Source organism: Palaemon carinicauda, chromosome 6, assembly GCF_036898095.1.
Source record: "Palaemon carinicauda isolate YSFRI2023 chromosome 6, ASM3689809v2, whole genome shotgun sequence".
Taxonomy (NCBI): Eukaryota; Metazoa; Arthropoda; class Malacostraca; order Decapoda; family Palaemonidae; genus Palaemon; species Palaemon carinicauda.
The window spans coordinates 24,193,354-24,213,009 of record NC_090730.1 but is presented as its reverse complement, the minus strand read 5'-3'; the positions used below and the strand labels follow the sequence as shown (position 1 = coordinate 24,213,009).

At 40.7% G+C, this 19,656-nt stretch overlaps 1 protein-coding gene across 1 annotated transcript in view; it reads left to right on the top strand.

The window, feature by feature from the left end:
- Rrp4 (exosome complex component Rrp4) overlaps positions 1–5,040 on the top strand; it is a 72,330-nt gene extending 67,290 nt beyond the window's left edge. Inside the window, exons 5-7 of the mRNA XM_068375149.1 lie at positions 120–293; positions 427–558; positions 4,944–5,040. Of these exons, the coding sequence (XP_068231250.1) occupies positions 120–293; positions 427–558; positions 4,944–5,015 (378 nt within the window). The 3' untranslated portion in view covers positions 5,016–5,040. The remainder of the gene's footprint in view (positions 1–119; positions 294–426; positions 559–4,943) is intronic.
- The last annotated feature ends 14,616 nt before the right edge of the window (positions 5,041–19,656 follow it).

Genomic DNA, 19,656 nt, shown 5'->3' with positions numbered 1-19,656 from the left:
TCTGGTATATTTAGCAGTAAATTACCTAAGAATAAGTGCTAAATGGAGCTTATTCACTGGGCGGCACAGGTCCCTCGCCCAGAAATAGATTTTTCCTACGTCAAAATCCCTTTTTTCAGCTATCGCAAGGTACTTTACTGGCGTTTTCACCATCGTTGATTGTGCAGGATAAACAAAGAATGCATGATCTTCCCTGTGGAGCAAGAGTAGTCTTTGGAGCAAATGGATATGTGTATATAACTCCCACTGTTGCACAAGAGCAGGTTTCTACATACACAGTGAATTTTGAGGAGGTAAGAGCTCTTATGTTAAAATGATACTGGTGAAACTAAATTAGTTACATATACATTGCAACTTGACCGGATTACAAAGTCAAAGTTTATAACTCAATGGGCTGTCCTGAAGTCAACTTTTTACCAATTACAGGTCCCAGTTGATGTACGAAAGACAATTGGGCGTTTGCGTAACTGTATCAAACTTCTGGCTCACCATTCTATCATGATTTCACCTACAAGTGTCATGGCAGCATTTGACCAGTCAATAGAACAAGATTATGAGGTAAGTTAAGAATGTTAATTCAGGGATTTGGTCGGTATTCATAATAAAAGTACATATACCATACAATGTACACTAATTGCCTTTACAAAAAATCTTCACTTTCTTGATTTTTATGCCCCCTTTTCCAGTTTGCTTTAGTGTTTTGATTAATGCATTAATGATTGATAATTTATTTTGAAAACTATTTATTTTAATATTATATAATACTTTATTCATTATTTTTGTGAAACTCGCCTGCTGCTCTTATTGCTTCTCTCTCAAAGCTGTTTGAATATGAATGCTTAACTTCTTTCCCACCGTTATCCTTACATTAAGGGGTCGGTTGCCTGGTGCGCCCTCTTCAGTTCCTTCAATCAAAGGCATCCTCTTCCATCAAACCTGTTCTCTCCATATCATCCTTAATCCTATCTCGCCATCTAATTCTCTGCCACCTCTTGATCTTTTCCCTTAAAAGGTTCCTCCCAAGCACTTCTCACTCCCTTCCCACCATCCACTTTCCTGTTGCCTACACATACACCGAGTAGTCTGGCATTTTCTTTACAGATTCTCCTCTGTCCTCATACACCTGACAACACTGAGATTACCAAACAATTCTTCTTCACCGAAGGGGTTAACTACTGCACTGTAATTATCAGTTGCTACTTTCCTCTTGGTAAGGGTAGAGGAGACTCTTTAGCTATGGTAAGCAGCTCTTCTAGGAGAAGGTCACTCCAAAATCAAACCAGTGTTCTCTAGCCTTGGGTAGTGCCATAGCCTCTGTACCATGGTCTTCCACTGTCTTGGGGTAGAGTTCTCTCGATTGAGGGTGCTTTTGGGCACACTATTCTATCATTCTCTTCCTCTTGTTTTATTAAGTTTTTATAGTTTATATAGAAAATATTTATTTTAATGTCACTGTTCTTAAGACATTTCATTTTCCCTTGTATCCTTTCCTCACTGGGCTATTTTCCCTGTTGGAGCCCCTGGTCTTATAGCATCTGCTTTTCTAACTAGGGTTGTAGCTTAGCAAATGATAATAATAATTATAATAATGTGCCCACATCATCTCAGTCATGACACTCTTATTACCTCTGTAATCTTTACTATGCCAGCCATACTTCTTATTTTATCATTCTCCAATCTTTCAATTAGTGATGTTCCCATAATCCACCTCAGCATTCTCATCTCTGTCCTCTCAAGCTTTCCTTCCTCTTTTCATCTTAGACCCCACATTTCTGATCCATACATCACCACTGGTTATATTACTATGCTATAGATCTTGACTTTTAGTTTAATTGGCATTTTCTTATCACCTATCACCTACCTCTCTCCACTTCCCCCGGGCTGCTTTTATCCTATTCTCAACTTCAGCCTCATATCCCTCCTCCTGACTTATATTAGATCCCAAGTATCTAAAATGTTCCACCTGCTTTTTAATTGAGCCTCTACTTTCATGTATGGTTATCCTGTCCCTACCTTCCTTACTGCTCATCATAGCTTCAGTCTTTTCCACATTTACCCTCAAGCCACCCCTCTCCAAAATATCTGGCCACTCTATAATCCTTTTCTATGTCTTCTTCATTTTCGGTGGTAATCACCAAATCATCTGCATATAGCAACTCACACAATTCTTCGTTTTTGATCTCTTCACTTAACACATCCAAGACCAGTACAAAAAAAAAAAATGGTCTTAATGCTGATCCCTGGTGTCATCATCATATCTTATAGCACCAACATTGTATTCCCTGCATAGTGGCCTGATTACATTCATAGAGGTCCAAATCTGAACAGATTGGTCCCTGTTCACACCTATAAAGTATGTGGTCCATTGTCTGAATAGAATGCATACTGGGCACTCACCAGAGTGGCTGAGACCCCACTTATGAAGACTGTCTCTAGTCCTTTCAACTCTAGCTCTCTTTTGATTAAGAGTAATCTGATCCTTTCTACAAAGGTTTGTTCCATGGGGGAGAGACTCACATGGGCTCTGTATGGCCTCACCAAGTGGGCAGTGGTCTGTTTGTTTCCAGCATTCTAAGCGGTGTAATCTGATACTAACTTCAAAGGTTTCTGTTTCCCCCAGAAGCTGTTATTACTTTAGTCCTTGTTCTTTTGTACATCATCTCGACCATTCTAACCAACTTCTCAGGGACTTTCCTCTTCCTCAAGAACTAAAACATCACTTCTCTTGGTATTATATCATAATCCTTCTCTAAATATCTTTTGGTTCCCCTTTAGCCTTGCCTTGCTATGCCCTAATGAATCCATACTGCCGTTTCCCAGTCTTTATAATCTCTCATCTAGTACCCTCTCAAAACCTTTTAAACCATGCTCTGTCAGTTTAATTCTCTTGTAGTTACCACATTCCATGATGTCACCTCTCTACTTAAATATAGATACCATTAGACTCTCCTCCCAGTCTTCCCATATTGCTCTTAATGAATCCAGCACTCATTAGTATCTTAACCATTTCAATTGGAAACATGCACATGGTGCTTTACCATTTTTCATTTTACTCGATGCCTGCCTCACTTCTATATCTCCATTAGTGGCCCCTCCACCCTTTGTGCTTCTCCCAGCTCCTCTCTCTCATTTTCAGTATTCAATAGTTGTTCAAAATATTCTGTCCAATGTCTTCTTAATGTCTTCATCCCAATGCAATATATTTTCATCTCTATCCCTGATGACTGCCAGTTGCACCAAATCCTATCTTTGCATTTTCTTAAAGTTTGAAATCTTATAGACATCCTTTTCTCCTTCCCTTGCTCTTAGCCTTTCATTCAATTGTTCTATTGCTCTTCCAATAGCTATACTCACTTTTCCTCCTAGAATCTCTTTCCTCTTCTTTATACTGTTCCTCTACTCCCTGTGCATGCCCTACTGTTCAGTCCTTAAATGCCTTCGATTTTCTGTTAACTGTCTCTTGCACCTGTCCCACCACCACTTCTCTCCTTTCGACACAACATATCTGCTGGTTCTTCCCACTAATTCTTCTGTTTCCTCTACACATATTTCTTTCATATCCACACAGATATTTTCCACTCTGTTACCCTGTCCACTCTCATAAGTTCAACCTTTCCAGTCCCCCCCCCCCCCCTCTCTCTCTCTCTCTCTCTCTCTCTCTCTCTCTCTCTCTCTCTCTCTCTCTCTCTCTCTCTCTCTCTCTCTCTCTTCCTAAAATTGCTCACCATTTTTTCCTTCAATGTCTCAAACCTTAATTCCATATCTCCTCTTTCTCTTTTGTTTTCTACCTCATTTTAAAGTCAACCACTACCAGTCTATGTTGTTTAATACATGCTTCCCCATAAGTCACTACCATCCACAAAACTAGTTATTGGTCCAGTAGCATAACTTGGGATATGTGTTATAATAGTCCCATGCAGTCAGCCGTCCTTATTCGCGGGGATTAGATAACAGAGACAGGCGTAAAGAACGAGAATCCGCGAATACTTCCTGCCCTAGTCTGGGATGACTCCTAACCCTACAAACTCACTGCCCATTGCCTACATGCAGTTGACTAACACACTGAGTACTGCCTAATAATTTTGTTATTTGGTTTGTATCACAGTATAATTATTGTGTAATTGAATGAAGACATTTCAGGAAGTGCACAGCACATGAGCACACGTGTACGCTACGTACTGGACATGGTAAGGCTATGGGTAACAGTGCAGTACGTAACACTACAACAGTCATCAGGACACTTATAACAACGAAATACTGTTGTTCTTTTCTAATATACCACTCGCTGATACTGTAGTGTATATTACTGTAATATATGTACAGTACTATCACGTAAGTACAGTTAACTTCCAGTTAACATGAGTTTTATGTTCTTGGAGAGGTCAAGTTAACGGACATCATGTTAACAAAACATAATTTCTCCATAAAAGATAATGGTAATTGGGGGTGTTACGTTTCTGGAGACTGGTAATGTCTGCCTATTTTGGGATTTTGTTACTATGAAACTTGAACAAACACACTATTGATATATTTGAAGGTGATAGAAACAATAAAAACACATTCTTACTCTACTTGTATTTATTTTATTGTGAAATAAGTAATTATCCATGTACATTCGCACTTACGCATTAGCCTATTCTTGTCACCCATGTCGGCTGTCACTTGACTCCCTACTCACAATGACTATAGTTTTGCTACACAATTTTGCTTATACTTAAGAAGAGAATGAGAATTGAAATGCTTGGACAACAGCGTTATTAATAGCATCTCTTTACAACGGGAAAGGGTTTTACGTTTCTTTTGTTTTACGAAGCTCTTCAATTTCAGAATAAATAGCTCATGGAATCTTGGTAAGTATTGATTGATTGCAGTTTAAAACTTGGTTAATTCTGAAAACATTTCAATTGGAATCTAGATTGAGAGAATGTTGTCTTTTCTTTCAGATCAGAGATCTTCTTCGTCCAGATGTGATGCAAGATGTGGCCATGGCAACAGTGCAGAAAATGAATGAATAAGACAAATAAAGTTTATTTTGATATCTGTTTCTTTTATCCACAGATGATTAAGGTACAGTATTTGAAATCTTCATATTTAAGTACTGTATACAATATTGATTTGTTTCTATGAAAATACAAACCTTGTCAGTTTTATTGGTTTGCTATGTTGCAGTTTTACTATGGTCAAAATTAAAGGAGTTTTGTGGGTCTGGAAACATTTGTATAGTTGCCACTCGACCGCTGTGCATGCTGTGATTCATGCTTTCTCTTTCAGTGATTGTGATTATATTGGCTTCTCAAGTATGTATGTGGACCTGCTCCGGCCTTGAATGTCGGGTGGAGGTAAATCCGCATCCTTTATGTCCAAGGTGTCATGGGAATATGGTGTCCAAGGTGTCATGGGAAGATGGTCAATGAACTCCCCTTGTGAAATTTGTCAGGAGTGTTCTTCCTCCGAATGGAAAAAATTTGTTAGTTGTCTACGTCTTCCTACAAAGAGGGCAAAAATCAGAAACCTCTACTGAGTCCTGAATTTTCTTTCTGGTCCTTCTTGATTGGAGTCCTTAGATGCTCTGATAATAAAGGGTGGTGGCCATTTGCTCCTGCATGAATTTGTTGATGTATTATCTCCCATTGTGCTCAGTGAAACGTAAAATACACTAAGTGATTATGATCCTTTGGCTTCAGCTGTTAATCAGCCAGAACAGGCATCTTTTATTTCGCTAGATTTTGTGAACCCTAACGAGTGTGCTAAGCTCGGGGAACAATTGTTTACTTCAGATAGAAGAGAGCAAGGAGATTTCTCCTCTATAGTAGGGGATGGTTCTCAAATTAAATTACACCATTTGACTTCTCAAGGTACACCCACCATGGCCTCACACCATTCAGCAAATGGGTGGCAGGTGTCTCCAGGCATGCCTCCCATGATTTTGGAAGAACTGTACTATTCACCAGTACAGTGTCATAGGACTCGGGCCTTTCCGTGACTCCAAAAGGCCCTAAAGGTATGTTCTCTCCTAAGATGGAACCAGCTAACTTCTCTCCTAGAAAAGTATCAGTTCTTCCGGATACTATGCAAGGACCCAGAGTATCATCTTCCCCTAAAAAGAAAGGTACTTTGTTTTCCAAATCTCAAAAATAGCAACAAGGCTGGTCCTACTGACCCATTGTGAGTGCAAATCTCTCCCTGCGTCCGTAGATACACAAACAACCCTAGCGTTTACTTCCCCAAATAGATACAGAAAAGTGCTTGCTGACTGTGGCACAAAACAAATGTTCAATCAGGAACACTCACACCGCCTGAACTTGCTGCCACAAGCATGCCTCCCCCAGTAGGCCTACCAGCTGAAATGCGCCGCTAACAATATGCGTCCACAGACAGAATACACTTCTACTATTTCACGATTGTCAACAACGTGCTCAGGTGTGTATGAAACAAACTTACCATTGTATAGATTGATGCATCCCGTTACAGGTACACATAGAGATGAGAATATGTCTACATCTAGATCAAATCCCAAAAGGAATAGATATTTTTCAGGTTTATAGATAAGACCGCTTCAATAGTACGAGAGGCAAAAGAATGCGCAACCATGTATGCTATTTCTTCGAGTTCCCCCCCCCCCCTCCCCCTTACTTCCTATCTGGAGCAGTTATCTCCTAAAGGACAGAGGACAAATTCACCACCATATTACTTTGCTCAAAGGTACAGAGAATCTGGATGGGTCATACCAGAAATTTTGAGATTATCACCACAGTACTGTATTCGGGGTCAGAGAGGGAGACAAGACTTCCCACTCAATACATCTTATGAACACAAGTCCCTATCTCGTAGTAACAGATATTACAGCCATTCTTTCCTCTTAGCTCCTACACATGCTTCATGATTTAGGTGCAAGAGGAAGGACATCCAAGAGAGGGTTAAAACACTAAAGGCATGTTGGTCCAACTACAGGCCAGCAGGCCAAATGTGTCCTCCCGGTTGATTATTTGCGGGCCATGATCACTAATATTACAAATTTACGTTGTACGCGAAAAACGCTAAATTTCTATGCCTATATGAAATAGTAAAATTTATGGGTTAGTTACAGCTTTATTCAAGCTCCTCTTCTCTCTCTCTCTCTCTCTCTCTCTCTCTCTCTCTCTCTCTCTCTCTCACAGAAAATTTAAAAGTGTCATTATCCAACCAAACAGTTGCAAGAAGAGTAGCTGGTGTTAATGAAGATTTTTCAATATTAAACTTACCCGATAATCATGTAGCTGTCAACTCCGTTGCCCGACAGAATTCTATGGAGGGATACGCCAGCTATCACAATACTAGAAGGGGGTGTACTTACCAGCGCCACCTGTGGCCAGGTACTCAATCATTTGTTGTTGACACCTCCTCAATTATTCCTCTGTCGTGCTTCCGGCTAGACGTTCTGGGATACGCTTATGGTCTTCGAGTTTATTCACGGATATTTGGTGAAGTATTCTCTCAGATTAACGGCTGTCGCTTTACTGGAATCCTTCTTATATTAGCTAGATAGCTTTTATATAATACTGATATAACGGTTAACGAATTTTGCTTGTTTTTGGATCCCCCTTTGGCTAACTCTTTGGATTACAAGATGTCTGACATTTCGCAAGCCCCCTCCCATAGACGATGTAGGTCTTGCAATAGGCGTATTCCGAAGGCCTCGGTAGATCCTCACACCGCTTGTTCTGACTGTAGGGACAGGCCCTGTCTGTTAGAAAATCGATGTGAGGAATGCGCCGGACTTTCGGAATTGGAATTTGTCCGTCTTTTAAAATATTCATCTAAGTTAGAGAGAGGTAGAGTTAGGAGGAGTTCTTCTCACTCTTCTATGTTTTCCTCACCTCATGATCCCCTACCTTTTCCTACCCCTGTAGTGGCTACCCCCGAACCTACTGTGTGCCCTCCGCCTGATATGTCAGTTGTTTTGCGTGCTATTCAGGCTTTAGGCGATAAAGTAGAATCAGTGGTAAGTGACCATAAGTCTCTGATGGCCGAAGTTAAAGAACTGAAGGTCAAGAGTGCAGTGGGTGGAGTTAGTGCCAGTGCTGTGACGAGTGCTAGTGTCGGTGCAGTGCCAAGTGCTAGTGGTGCCAGTGTGGTGCGTGAGGATTTTTCTGTGCGAGCCAGTCGTCCTCCCAGTCCGGGACCTCTTGCAAGCTCCCATGCCCAGGGGAGAAGCAATGTCGAAGGGCTTAAGGGTTCGACAGGCCTTGTTAGGCGCACAGAACTATCCTCGGTGGTTGCGGGCGTGTCTTCCTTAGACCGTCACTCCCACCTGCAGACGATTGAGCCCGTCTTATTCTCGTCCGCTGATCAACTGGCAGGGAAGAAACGTTGGTCTCAGGTCTCGAGACCGCTTAAACGTAGAGTCCAGTCCGCGAGTGCTCAGCCAGGTTGCAGTCATTGGCTCAGCTCTGACTCGCCTCAGTCATCTGTCGACTGTACTCCGCCCAAGAGGAGTAAGGTTCTGCCAAAACAGAGCTCGACTGTTAAGACTTTACCTCAGTCTGTTATCGTTTCTGCCGATCCCAAGTGGACCCTGCTTCAGTCCATGCAAGCTCAGCTTTCGGACTTGATGCGTGAGTGTCGGGCTGAGAGTGTTGCACCTCCGCCTCCACCTACACTCCTTCCGCCTGTTCTCGCTCCGCCTGTGCTCGCCCCGCCTGCGCTTGCTCCGCCTGGTCGCAGCACCATCTGCCAGGCGTACGATGTTGAGCCACTTTCGGAGTTCGCTGTTCCCAGTGGTGTTCAGCCTCAGCCTTCTTTAAGGCAACCCTTGCTTTGGGATCAGGAGAGTTATTCCACTCTTCCTCCGCCTCCCCTTGCTGCTCCACCAGTGGTGCAACTCTCGGTTGGGGTACAACAACCTCTCCCCTCCGTGAGTCAGTCTGCTCAGCCATCGCTGCAGCGAGCTCAACCCTCCTCAAGGCAAGCTCCTCTACACCCTGGACTTGCGCCTCAGGAGCCTCAGCTTGCGAGAACTTTACCTTGTTCTGCGCAGCCTCAACCTCATCATGCTCCGCTCATCTCACAGGAACAGGAACGGACTACTCCGCCTCCGTCCTCCGCTCAGCTAGTGCAATCCTTGGGTTCAACCTCTCTTGCTAGGAGTCAACCTCCTTCACCCATGCGCCTGCCTTCTGCTTCGTCTGTTGTTCAGCCTTTGCAGTCTGAGCCTCAGGTTTTCCCTCATCAGTTACTGGAAGAGGAAACCACTGTTATTGTTCCTACCCGTTCTGACTCTGCGGTTCAGCATTCTTGTCCGATCGCTTCGCTACACTCTGCTGATGAGGTGTCGGATGATGAGGAGGCACACCTTGATCCCTCATCAGACGTGGACGAATCTAAGCTTTCTCCACCGTCGATTGATTTTCGTAAGGTCTTGGCTCTACTCAGGGAGATTTACCCAGACCACTTTGTCTCTGCTATTCCCCGCTCTCCACCATCTGAGTTTTCGCTGGGCGTACAACAAGCTAAGTCCAACTATACTAAGCTTGTCCTAGCTAGATCCTCCAAGAGGGCTTTAAGGATCTTAGGGGAGTGGCTGCAGTCTAAACAACATCTTGGCAAGACTTCCTTCATGTTCCCTCCAACGAAGCTCGCTTCGAAAGCTAGCGTTTGGTATGCCACAGGGGAAGCACCAGGCTTAGGAGTACCTGCCTCTGCCCAGGCTGACTTCTCAAGTCTGGTGGACTCGCCTCGGAGAACTGCTATGAGACGCTCGAAGGTTTGTTGGACCTTCTCAGACCTGGATCATTTACTGAAAGGGTTGTTCAGAGCATTTGAAATGTTCAACTTTCTCGACTGGTGCCTGGGGGCCCTCAGCAAGAAAACCTCTCCTGCGGACAAAGATTCTGCCATGCTATTAATGTCCTGCATGGATAAGGCCATCAGAGATGGATCGGGCGAGCTAGCGTCGTTATTTGTATCAGGGGTGTTGAAGAAAAGGGAACAACTGTGTACCTTCCTTTCCGCCAGCATTACACCTTGCCAACGGTCACAACTCCTTTTTGCTCCACTCTCAAAGTTCCTCTTTCCCGAGGAGCTAGTTAAGGACTTGTCTGCTGCCCTGATACAAAAGGACACGCACGATCTTGTAGCCTCTTCGGCTCGTAAGTCTAAGGTTGCCACCTCAGTCCCCAAGACTTATCGCTCCCCAGTGGCTGATACCCCGGCTACTAGGTTCATACCGCCCTTTCGTGGTAGAGCCCCCAGCCGAGGAAGCTCCCGTCCAGACTCTCACAGGAGCAAGTCTAGGAAAGGATCCAGGCCATCTAAGGGAAAGAACTGACTCTCAGTTTCTCCAGACAACAGTAGGAGCCAGGCTCAAGATCTTCTGGCGAGCCTGGGAGAAGAGAGGTGCAGACGCACAGTCTGTCAGTTGGCTGAGGTACGGTTACAGGATTCCATTCTGCCTCAAACCACCTCTGACCACATCGCCCATCAACCTCTCTCCCAACTACAAAGAAGAGGACAAGAGGCTAGCATTGCAACAGGAGGTGTCGCTACTTGTGCAGAAGAAGGCAGTGGTTATAGTCCGGGACCATCAATCCCCGGGCTTCTACAACCGTCTCTTTCTTGTGGCCAAGAAGACAGGAGGTTGGAGACCGGTGCTGGACGTCAGCTCTCTCAACGAGTATGTCACCAAGCAGACGTTCACGATGGAGACGACCAAGTCGGTCTTAGCAGCGGTCAGACAGGAGGACTGGATGGTCTCGTTGGACTTGAAAGATGCATACTTTCACGTTCCCATTCATCCAGACTCCCAACCTTTCCTGAGATTCGTTTTCGGAAAGGTTGTCTATCAGTTCCAAGCCCTGTGTTTTGGCCTAAGCACAGCTCCTATGGTCTTTACTCATCTGATGAGGAATGTAGCGAAATTCCTACACTTATCGAACATCAGAGCCTCCCTCTACCTAGACGACTGGCTGTTGAGAGCCTCCACGAGTCGTCGTTGTCTGGAGAACCTCAATTGGACTTTAGACTTAATCAGAGACCTAGGTCTATTAGTCAATATAGAGAAATCTCAACTCATTCCCTCCCAATCCATTGTGTACCTGGGAATGGAGATTCAGAGTCAGGATTTTCGGGCTTTTCCATCGGCCCCCAGGATAAACCAAGCCCTAGAGTGCATCATGAGCATGCTGAAGAGGAGCAATTGCTCAGTGAGACAGTGGATGAGTCTCACAGGGACCCTCTCATCACTGGCCCTGTTTGTCGAGCTAGGAAGACTCCACCTCCGCCCTCTTCAATTCCATCTTGCTGCTCATTGGGACAAGGGCTCGACTCTAGAAGCAGTCTCTATCCCTATCAACCAAGAGATGAAGACCACTCTCCTGTGGTGGAAGCACAATCTCCTTCTCAAGGAGGGTCTATCATTGGCCATCCAGACCCCCAATCTTCATCTCTTCTCAGATGCATCGGACTCGGGCTGGGGTGCGACCTTGGACGGACGGGAATGCTCAGGAGTATGGAACAAGGAACAAGGATTACTCCACATCAACTGCAAGGAACTGTTAGCAGTTCATCTAGCCCTGCTGAACTTCAAGTCCCTCCTGCTAGGCAAAGTGGTGGAGGTGAATTCAGACAACACCACAGCCTTGGCTTACATCTCCAAGCAAGGAGGGACCCATTCGAGGAGCCTTTACGAGATCGCAAGGGACCTCCTCATTTGGTCAAGAGGTCTAAACCTCACTCTGGTCACGAGGTTCATCCAGGGCGATATGAATGTTTCAGCGGATCGCCTCAGCAGAAGGAATCAGGTCATTCCCACGGAATGGACCCTCCACAAGAGTGTGTGCAACAGACTTTGGACCTTGTGGGGTCAACCTACCATAGATCTGTTTGCCACCTCCATAACCAAGAGACTTCCGCTTTATTGTTCCCCTGTTCCAGACCCTGCAGCGGTTCATGTGGATGCTTTTCTTCTGAACTGGTCCCATCTCGACCTGTACGCATTCCCTCCGTTCAAGATAATAAACAAAGTTCTGCAGAAATTCGTCTCGCACGAAGGGACACGGCTGACGCTGGTTGCTCCCCTTTGGCCTGCAAGAGAATGGTACACAGAGGTACTTCAATGGCTAGTCGACTTCCCCAGGACTCTACCTCTAAGAGTGGACCTTCTACGTCAACCTCACGTAGACAGGTTGCACCCAAACCTCCACGCTCTTCGGCTGACTGCCTTCAGACTGTCGAAAGATTCGCTAGAGCTAGAGGCTTTTCGAAGGAGGCAGCCAGTGCGATTGCCAGAGCTAGAAGAGTTTCCACTCGTAGAGTCTACCAGTCTAAGTGGGAGGTCTTCCGAAGCTGGTGTAGAGCCAATTCAATATCCTCTACCAATACCTCTGTGATCCAAATAGCTGACTTCCTTCTACATCTTAGGAATGAGAGATCCCTTTCAACACCTACGATTAAAGGATATAGGAGCATGTTGGCCTCAGTTCTCCGCCACAGAGGTTTGGACCTGTCTTCCAACAAGGACCTTCAAGACATTCTCAAGTCTTTTGAGACGTCTAAAGAACGTCGTCTTTCCACTCCAGGCTGGAATCTAGACGTAGTCTTAAGGTTCCTTATGACATCTAGGTTCGAACCTCTCCAGTCAGCTTCCTTCAAGGATCTTACCCTCAAGACTGCTTTTCTCGTTTGCCTTGCAACAGCTAAGAGAGTCAGTGAGGTTCATGCCTTCAGCAAGAACATTGGTTTCACAACCGAATCTGCAACATGTTCTTTTCAGCTTGGATTCCTAGCAAAGAACGAGCTTCCTTCACGTCCTTGGCCTAGATCGTTCGAAATACCTAGCCTCTCCAACATGGTAGGTAACGAACTTGAGAGAGTTCTTTGCCCTGTCAGAGCTCTCAAATATTATCTGAAGAGGTCTAAACCTATTCGAGGACAGTCAGAAGCCTTATGGTGTGCCATCAAGAAACCCTCGAGACCCATGTCCAAGAATGGGCTTTCGTACTATATAAGGCTTCTGATCAGAGAAGCACATTCTCACTTAAAGGAGGAAGACCTTGCATTGCTGAAGGTAAGGACCCACGAAGTAAGAGCTGTAGCTACTTCGTTGGCCTTTAATAAAAACCGTTCTCTGCAGAGCATAATGGATGCAACCTATTGGAGGAGCAAGTCAGTGTTTGCATCATTTTATCTGAAAGATGTCCAGTCTCTTTACGAGAACTGCTACACCCTGGGACCATTCGTAGCAGCGAGTGCAGTAGTAGGTGAGGGCTCAGCCACTACATTCCCTTAATCCCATAACCTTTTTTAACCTTTCTCTTGAATACTTTTATTGTTGTTTTTTATGGTTGTTACGGTAGGCTAAGAAGCCTTCCGCATCCTTGGATTTGGCGGGTGGTCTATTCATTCTTGAGAAGCGCCTGGGTTAAAGGTTTGGTAGAGGTCCTTTAGTAGGGGTTGCAACCCCGTGTACTTTGGCACCTTTGGGTTGATTCAGCCTCCAAGAGGAACGCTGCGCTCAGTAAGGAAGACGAACTTTAAATAAAGAGGCAGAGTAACGGTTCTATTCGACTTCCTTACCAGGTACTTATTATTTCATTGTTATTTGAGATAACTGTTATATGAAATATGGGATACTTAGCTATCCTTTAATCTTGTACACTGGTTTTCACCCACCTCCCTGGGTGTGAATCAGCTACATGATTATCGGGTAAGTTTAATATTGAAAAATATAAATTTTTGAATATACTTACCCGATAATCATGATTTAATCGACCCTCCCTTTCCTCCCCAGAGAGAACCAGTGGACCGAGGAATAATTGAGGAGGTGTCAACAACAAATGATTGAGTACCTGGCCACAGGTGGCGCTGGTAAGTACACCCCCTTCTAGTATTGTGATAGCTGGCGTATCCCTCCATAGAATTCTGTCGGGCAACGGAGTTGACAGCTACATGATTATCGGGTAAGTATATTCAAAAATTTATTTTATTAATAAAAATAACATTTTTCTTTAAAACTGAAAGATTTAATGAAGCATTGTAAATACTTTTAATTTGGTTTAGATGAAATTACAGACATGAGTGACACTAGCCAATTATTTGTATTCACCTGTACTGTAGGCAAAGATTTTATGGTACATGAAGAGATGGTTAAGATGAAGTTCTTAAATGGTACAGTATACAAGATATTTTCGTTGCACTTGTGTTCGTTGTCAATGAATGTGGAGGTTTTAAAAAAAATACTCTTGGATTGTAAAATATGGTTCAAGAGCTTTGACTGCCAAACATGTGGGACTGGTTGGTTAACTAAGGAAAAATGGAGTTGATTGTATCACACTGCACTACATTATCCACCAAGAAACATTATGCGACTCAGTATTAGAGACGAGTGATGTCATGCAGTGCAATCCGGATGGTGAATTTAATCAGAAGTGGTAATAAGTCAGAACGAAAAAAAAAAATTGTATCTTTCCTTGAATGTAGAATGTAGTGACGTACCCCTACACTCAAGTATCAGGGGACCTTATGCTGAAAAGTTTTTTTTTTTTTTTTTTTTTTTGCTCTTCAGAAAGATAGTCTCTCCTTTCTTCAAAATGAATAGCTTGGTTATAGAGAATTCTACGAAACTCAGATACCAGATAGCCAGTTCTTGTTGTTGAAGGGAAAGTAAGTGATTAACATTTGAATGATATCTAAAGATATAAGAAATAAGAAAATATTTGTTTCTCAGGTTACTTGAATATTATTGTTATATGTATTCAAATGAATTAGGATAAAAAAACTTAGCTTTCGAATGAAATGACGTGCAAATTTAACTTGTGTGTAAACAGCAAGCAGCTCATATATATATATATATATATATATATATATATATATATATATATATATATATATATATATATATATATATATATAAAATAAACTAATCCCCAAATGCCTTGCGTGAACTATCTCGCCAACAGCAGCCCATAACTATGTACAATAATAGCAGAAAATATCTGTCGTCTCATTGGTTGATTCTTTCTCATCTCTGATTGGTGGTTGTATGTGACGTCGTGCAATGGTATTTGTATGAATGAATTTAAGTGGGTAGAAGTGAAAAGCCCATACTTATTGCAGATAAATTATTTCTAAAAAAATACAATTTTTAGTGAAATGGACTTGGAAGCATAATTAATTTTGTAATAAATTAATAATGGCTCTTGTTGATGGTAATATGGTAAATAATTACGTCATGTTCAAAAGAACACTTGACTGTGTTCTGGTAACGATGTTAGATATTTGTATGTCTGCGTGTGTGTGTCTACGGAGCTAAAGTTTTTTCTCTCTCTCAAGCGGATTAGGATTGATATGTTTTCATCAAAATATAGAGAAAAAAAACTCTGCTCTAAGATTTTTCTATAACATATTTTATTAGAGAGATTATTTCGTATTGTCAAATCATCTGTAGGCTATTAAGAAATTACGTCTATGAGACGTCACAATGAGTAGGATGAATTTGCAGCTTCTCTAAATGGCTGAGTAACATGTGATAGAAACTAGTATCATATTGAGGTAAATAGTGAAGGAACTACATGAATTTAGTTCCTAACTTGTTACATTTCAAGTATAATGTAATTGAACAGATTATTGCCAAAATTGTTAGTTTCATTAGGAAATGCGTCGCTGTAAAGTTTAACACCAACGGTATACGTGTTTCAGATAAATTATGGCGTAAAAATATTTTTTATGGAAAAAAATCAAAACAACTACTATGTAGCAGCCCATAAACCGTAAGGAACCCTCTTGCAATTTCAGCGGAAATTATCCGTAGTCTCATTGGCTGATCCATCCTCTGCTTTGATTGGTGGTTGTGTGTGACGTCATGCAATCGTATTCTACAGATGGTTTCAACTGGGTTTCGACTGAAACATATTTCAGATACATTTATGACAAACATTTAATTTTTATGGATATAAATTTAAAATATTAATTTTATAACAAAATAAATAATAAATCTTGTTGAAGGACATAAATATATACATCATATTGGAAGGAATACTTGCCTGGCCTATGTCTGAAATTGTAGTAACTAAAGGGAACCGCGGCTGTAGATTTGGCTAACCAGAACACAAGAAATTACCACGTAAAGTGAGTTTCGGGGTCTTGTGAGTCGCTGTCCGAGAAACTTGTCTGATTACCATCATTTTTGTTATTATTATAAGCTAAGCCATAACCATAGATGGAAAAGCAAGGCCGATCCAATGAAAAAAAAAAAAAACCAGCTAGGAAAGAAAACAAGCAAATATTAAATAAACTACAAGAGAAGTAATAAACAATCAAAATGAAATATTTTAAGAACAGTATCAACATTAAATTAGATCTTTCATAATAAAACTGGTGTCATCAATAAATAGTAGGAGGAAAATGTACAGCCTCATCTTTGTTTCTGTTTGCTGGTTTGAGTGAGTTTATTACATTGAGCTTTAACATTGAATAAACAACGCAACTTTAATTTTTGTATTTTGTTATAATTGAACAAATTATTGACAAATCATATGTTAATATAGAAGAAATATGTCGCCGTAAAGGTAGGGGTGAAAATACCAGCAGTAGGCCTACACGTATTGAAAGTGAAAATTTTATGGAAACAATTTCAAAACGATCATTAATAATAAAATATATCTTAAATATATTGTTGTATGCAATAGAAAAAAATAGAAAAAATATATATTGAAAATCCCTTGAGCAAGAAGCGTACAAAATAATATCTCGTGGGAAGTTGACTAGTTTACTAACAGCAGCTCATAAATTAGAGGAACCCTCTCACCTTATGCGTTTCCTAAGCGGGAAATATCTGGCATCTCATTGGCTGATTCGTCCTCAGTTGTGATTGGTGGTTGTATGTGACGTCATGTAATCTCGTATATTTATGAATGAATACAACTGGGTTGACGTAAAATACCTATACTTATTATATATAAATTAGGACTTATAAATTAAAATGTTTATGAAAAGAAACTTAAAATATTATCTATTACAAAATAAAATAGAAATTGGATCTTATTAAAATTTTCAAATTAAATGAATACGTAATTTTCAAAGGAATAATCAACAGAGTTCTGGCTACAATGCTAAATGTGAGTGTGAATTCGTAAACAAAGGAAACAACCAATCACAGCTGAGAAGATACAGCCAATCAGAAGACTGGAATATCCCGCCCAGTGAAAGAGTTTCGATGACTTATGAGTTGCTGTATAGAAAACCTGCCTGAATTTCCATAAAGGATTTTTTAAACGCTCTAGCTATGGAAGACGGACTTGAAGTTTTGGTGTTCTTTTTAAGGGAATTACTTCAAAATATATAAAGATGGTCTATTATAAGATGTTTCGATAACGCCTTTTATCACAGGTATTTTGATAACCAAATATCTATTTTTTATTGAACAATACGTCTTTGTGACGTCATAAGAAGTAGGATGAACTTTACAGCTTGTCTTAATGACTGATCAATTATTTCATCGAGTTTGTATAGTGAAGGGACTACAAAACATGACTGCAATATTTTGTTACATTTCATGTATAAAGTTAATTATTATCCGAAGGAGTGAGTGACTGTTTTGGTACGATGTTAGATGTGTGTGTGAATCTATAGTAAACAAGGGGAACAACCAATCACAGCTGAGGAACTTATAGCCAATCAGAGAACTGGAATATGTCGTCATGAAGGTCTAAGACTAAATCATCTAAATGAAGACTCAGTAATTCTGTATGGTGGTTTTAGGAAGGTATAACACGTGAATAATATTCGATATTCTAATAGATACTGTTAATATATCGAGCTTAGTTCGTGAAAGAACTGCGTGACTGTTATTCGTATGTTGTTGCATTTTGAATATAATGTAATTAATCAGTGGAATGATAAGATGTTCTGGGCTAGTTCTAAAAGAGACAGGAAATTCATTTGAAGCAAGTGTTCACGTTGGCTCCGTCAGAAGGTTGTGTTCCACTTTGAACCACTTCATGTGTTACCGCTGTTAACTGAATTTAAATGGCCATTTGCTACATCCAGTTGCACCCACAGTTTGTTCTGGAAAGTTAACAAGCCAGCTGCAACTTCGCTGCACCCTACCGTCCCTACGCTGTCAAGGTGAGATCATACCTTCAAGAAATATAAATAAAAATAAAACATGCCTTATTCATTGCAATACTTTTGTAGTTTTTTTTTTTTCAGCTTCGCTATCCCATGCCCAGCTTGAATTTCAACGTTTCTCCGAGTTTTTCAAATATATAGGTAGGGGTAACTAATTATTTTTAACAACTATTTTTCAAAAAAAACATTTGGCTTGAGGTTTCCTACGTGATATTAAATGGAAATGTTGTAAAATACTCAACTTTGAATATATTTACATGTTTTTTTCTTTATAATAGTCTTTGCATAAATTGATTTCTTTAGTTTCTACATGAATAAATATTAAAAAAAAAACACTTTTAAAATATTAATAAAGGTGAATTGGGCCTAGAAAGTAAGCCCTCCCAAAAAGTAAAAAAAAAAAAAGAAAAAAAAAATCCTACTACTACTACCCTTAAAGACAAGACAGCTATAAATATATTCGAAAACGTACCAGAAATAAGGTACCACATGACCCTAGTTAGAAAAGCAAGATGCTGTAAGCCCTGGGGCCCCAACAGGGAAAATAGCCCAGTGAGGAAAGGAATCAAGGAAAAATAAAATACTTTAAGAACAATAACATTTAAATATTTCCTATTTAAACTATGAAAACTTTACCAAACCCAGAGGAAAAGAAATGAGATAGAATAGTGTGCCCGAGTGTACCCTCAAGCAAGAGAACTCTAACCAAAGACAGTGGAAGGCCATAGTACAGAGGCTATGGCACTACCCAAGACTAGAGAACAATGGTTTGATTTTGGAGTGTCCTTCTCCTAGAAGAGCTGCTTACCATAGCTAAAGAGTCTCTTCTACCCTTACCAAGAGGAAAGTAGCCACTGGACTATTACAGTGCAGTAGTTAACCCCTTGGGTAAAGAAGAATTGTTTGGTAATCTCAGTGTTGTCAGGTGTATGAGGACAGGAGAATCTGTAAAGAATAGGCCAGATATTCGGTGTATGTGTAGGCAAAGGGAAAGTGAACCGTAACTAGAGGGAAATATCCAATGTAATTCTGTTTAGACAGTCAAAACACCCAATAACTTTCTAGCTGTAGTATCTCAACGAGAGGCTGGTGCCCTGGCCAACCTACTACCTTCGGCTTCTAAAAGGCCTAATCCGGCATTTATATATATATATATATATATATATATATATATATAAATATATATATATATATATATATATATATATATATAAATATATATTATATATATATATATATATATATATATATATACATACATACATACATATATATATATATATATATATATATATATATATATATATATATATATATATATATATATATATACATATATATATATACATATACATATATATATGCAGTATATATATATATATATATATATATATATATATATATATATATATATATATATATATATATATATATATATATATATATATATGGGTGTGTGTGTGTAAAAGCAGACGTTTCTAGTCTCCTGAAGGACAAAGGCACCAGATATCCTTGGTCATGTCTAGAGTTTGGCCAATATCATCACCACGCTGG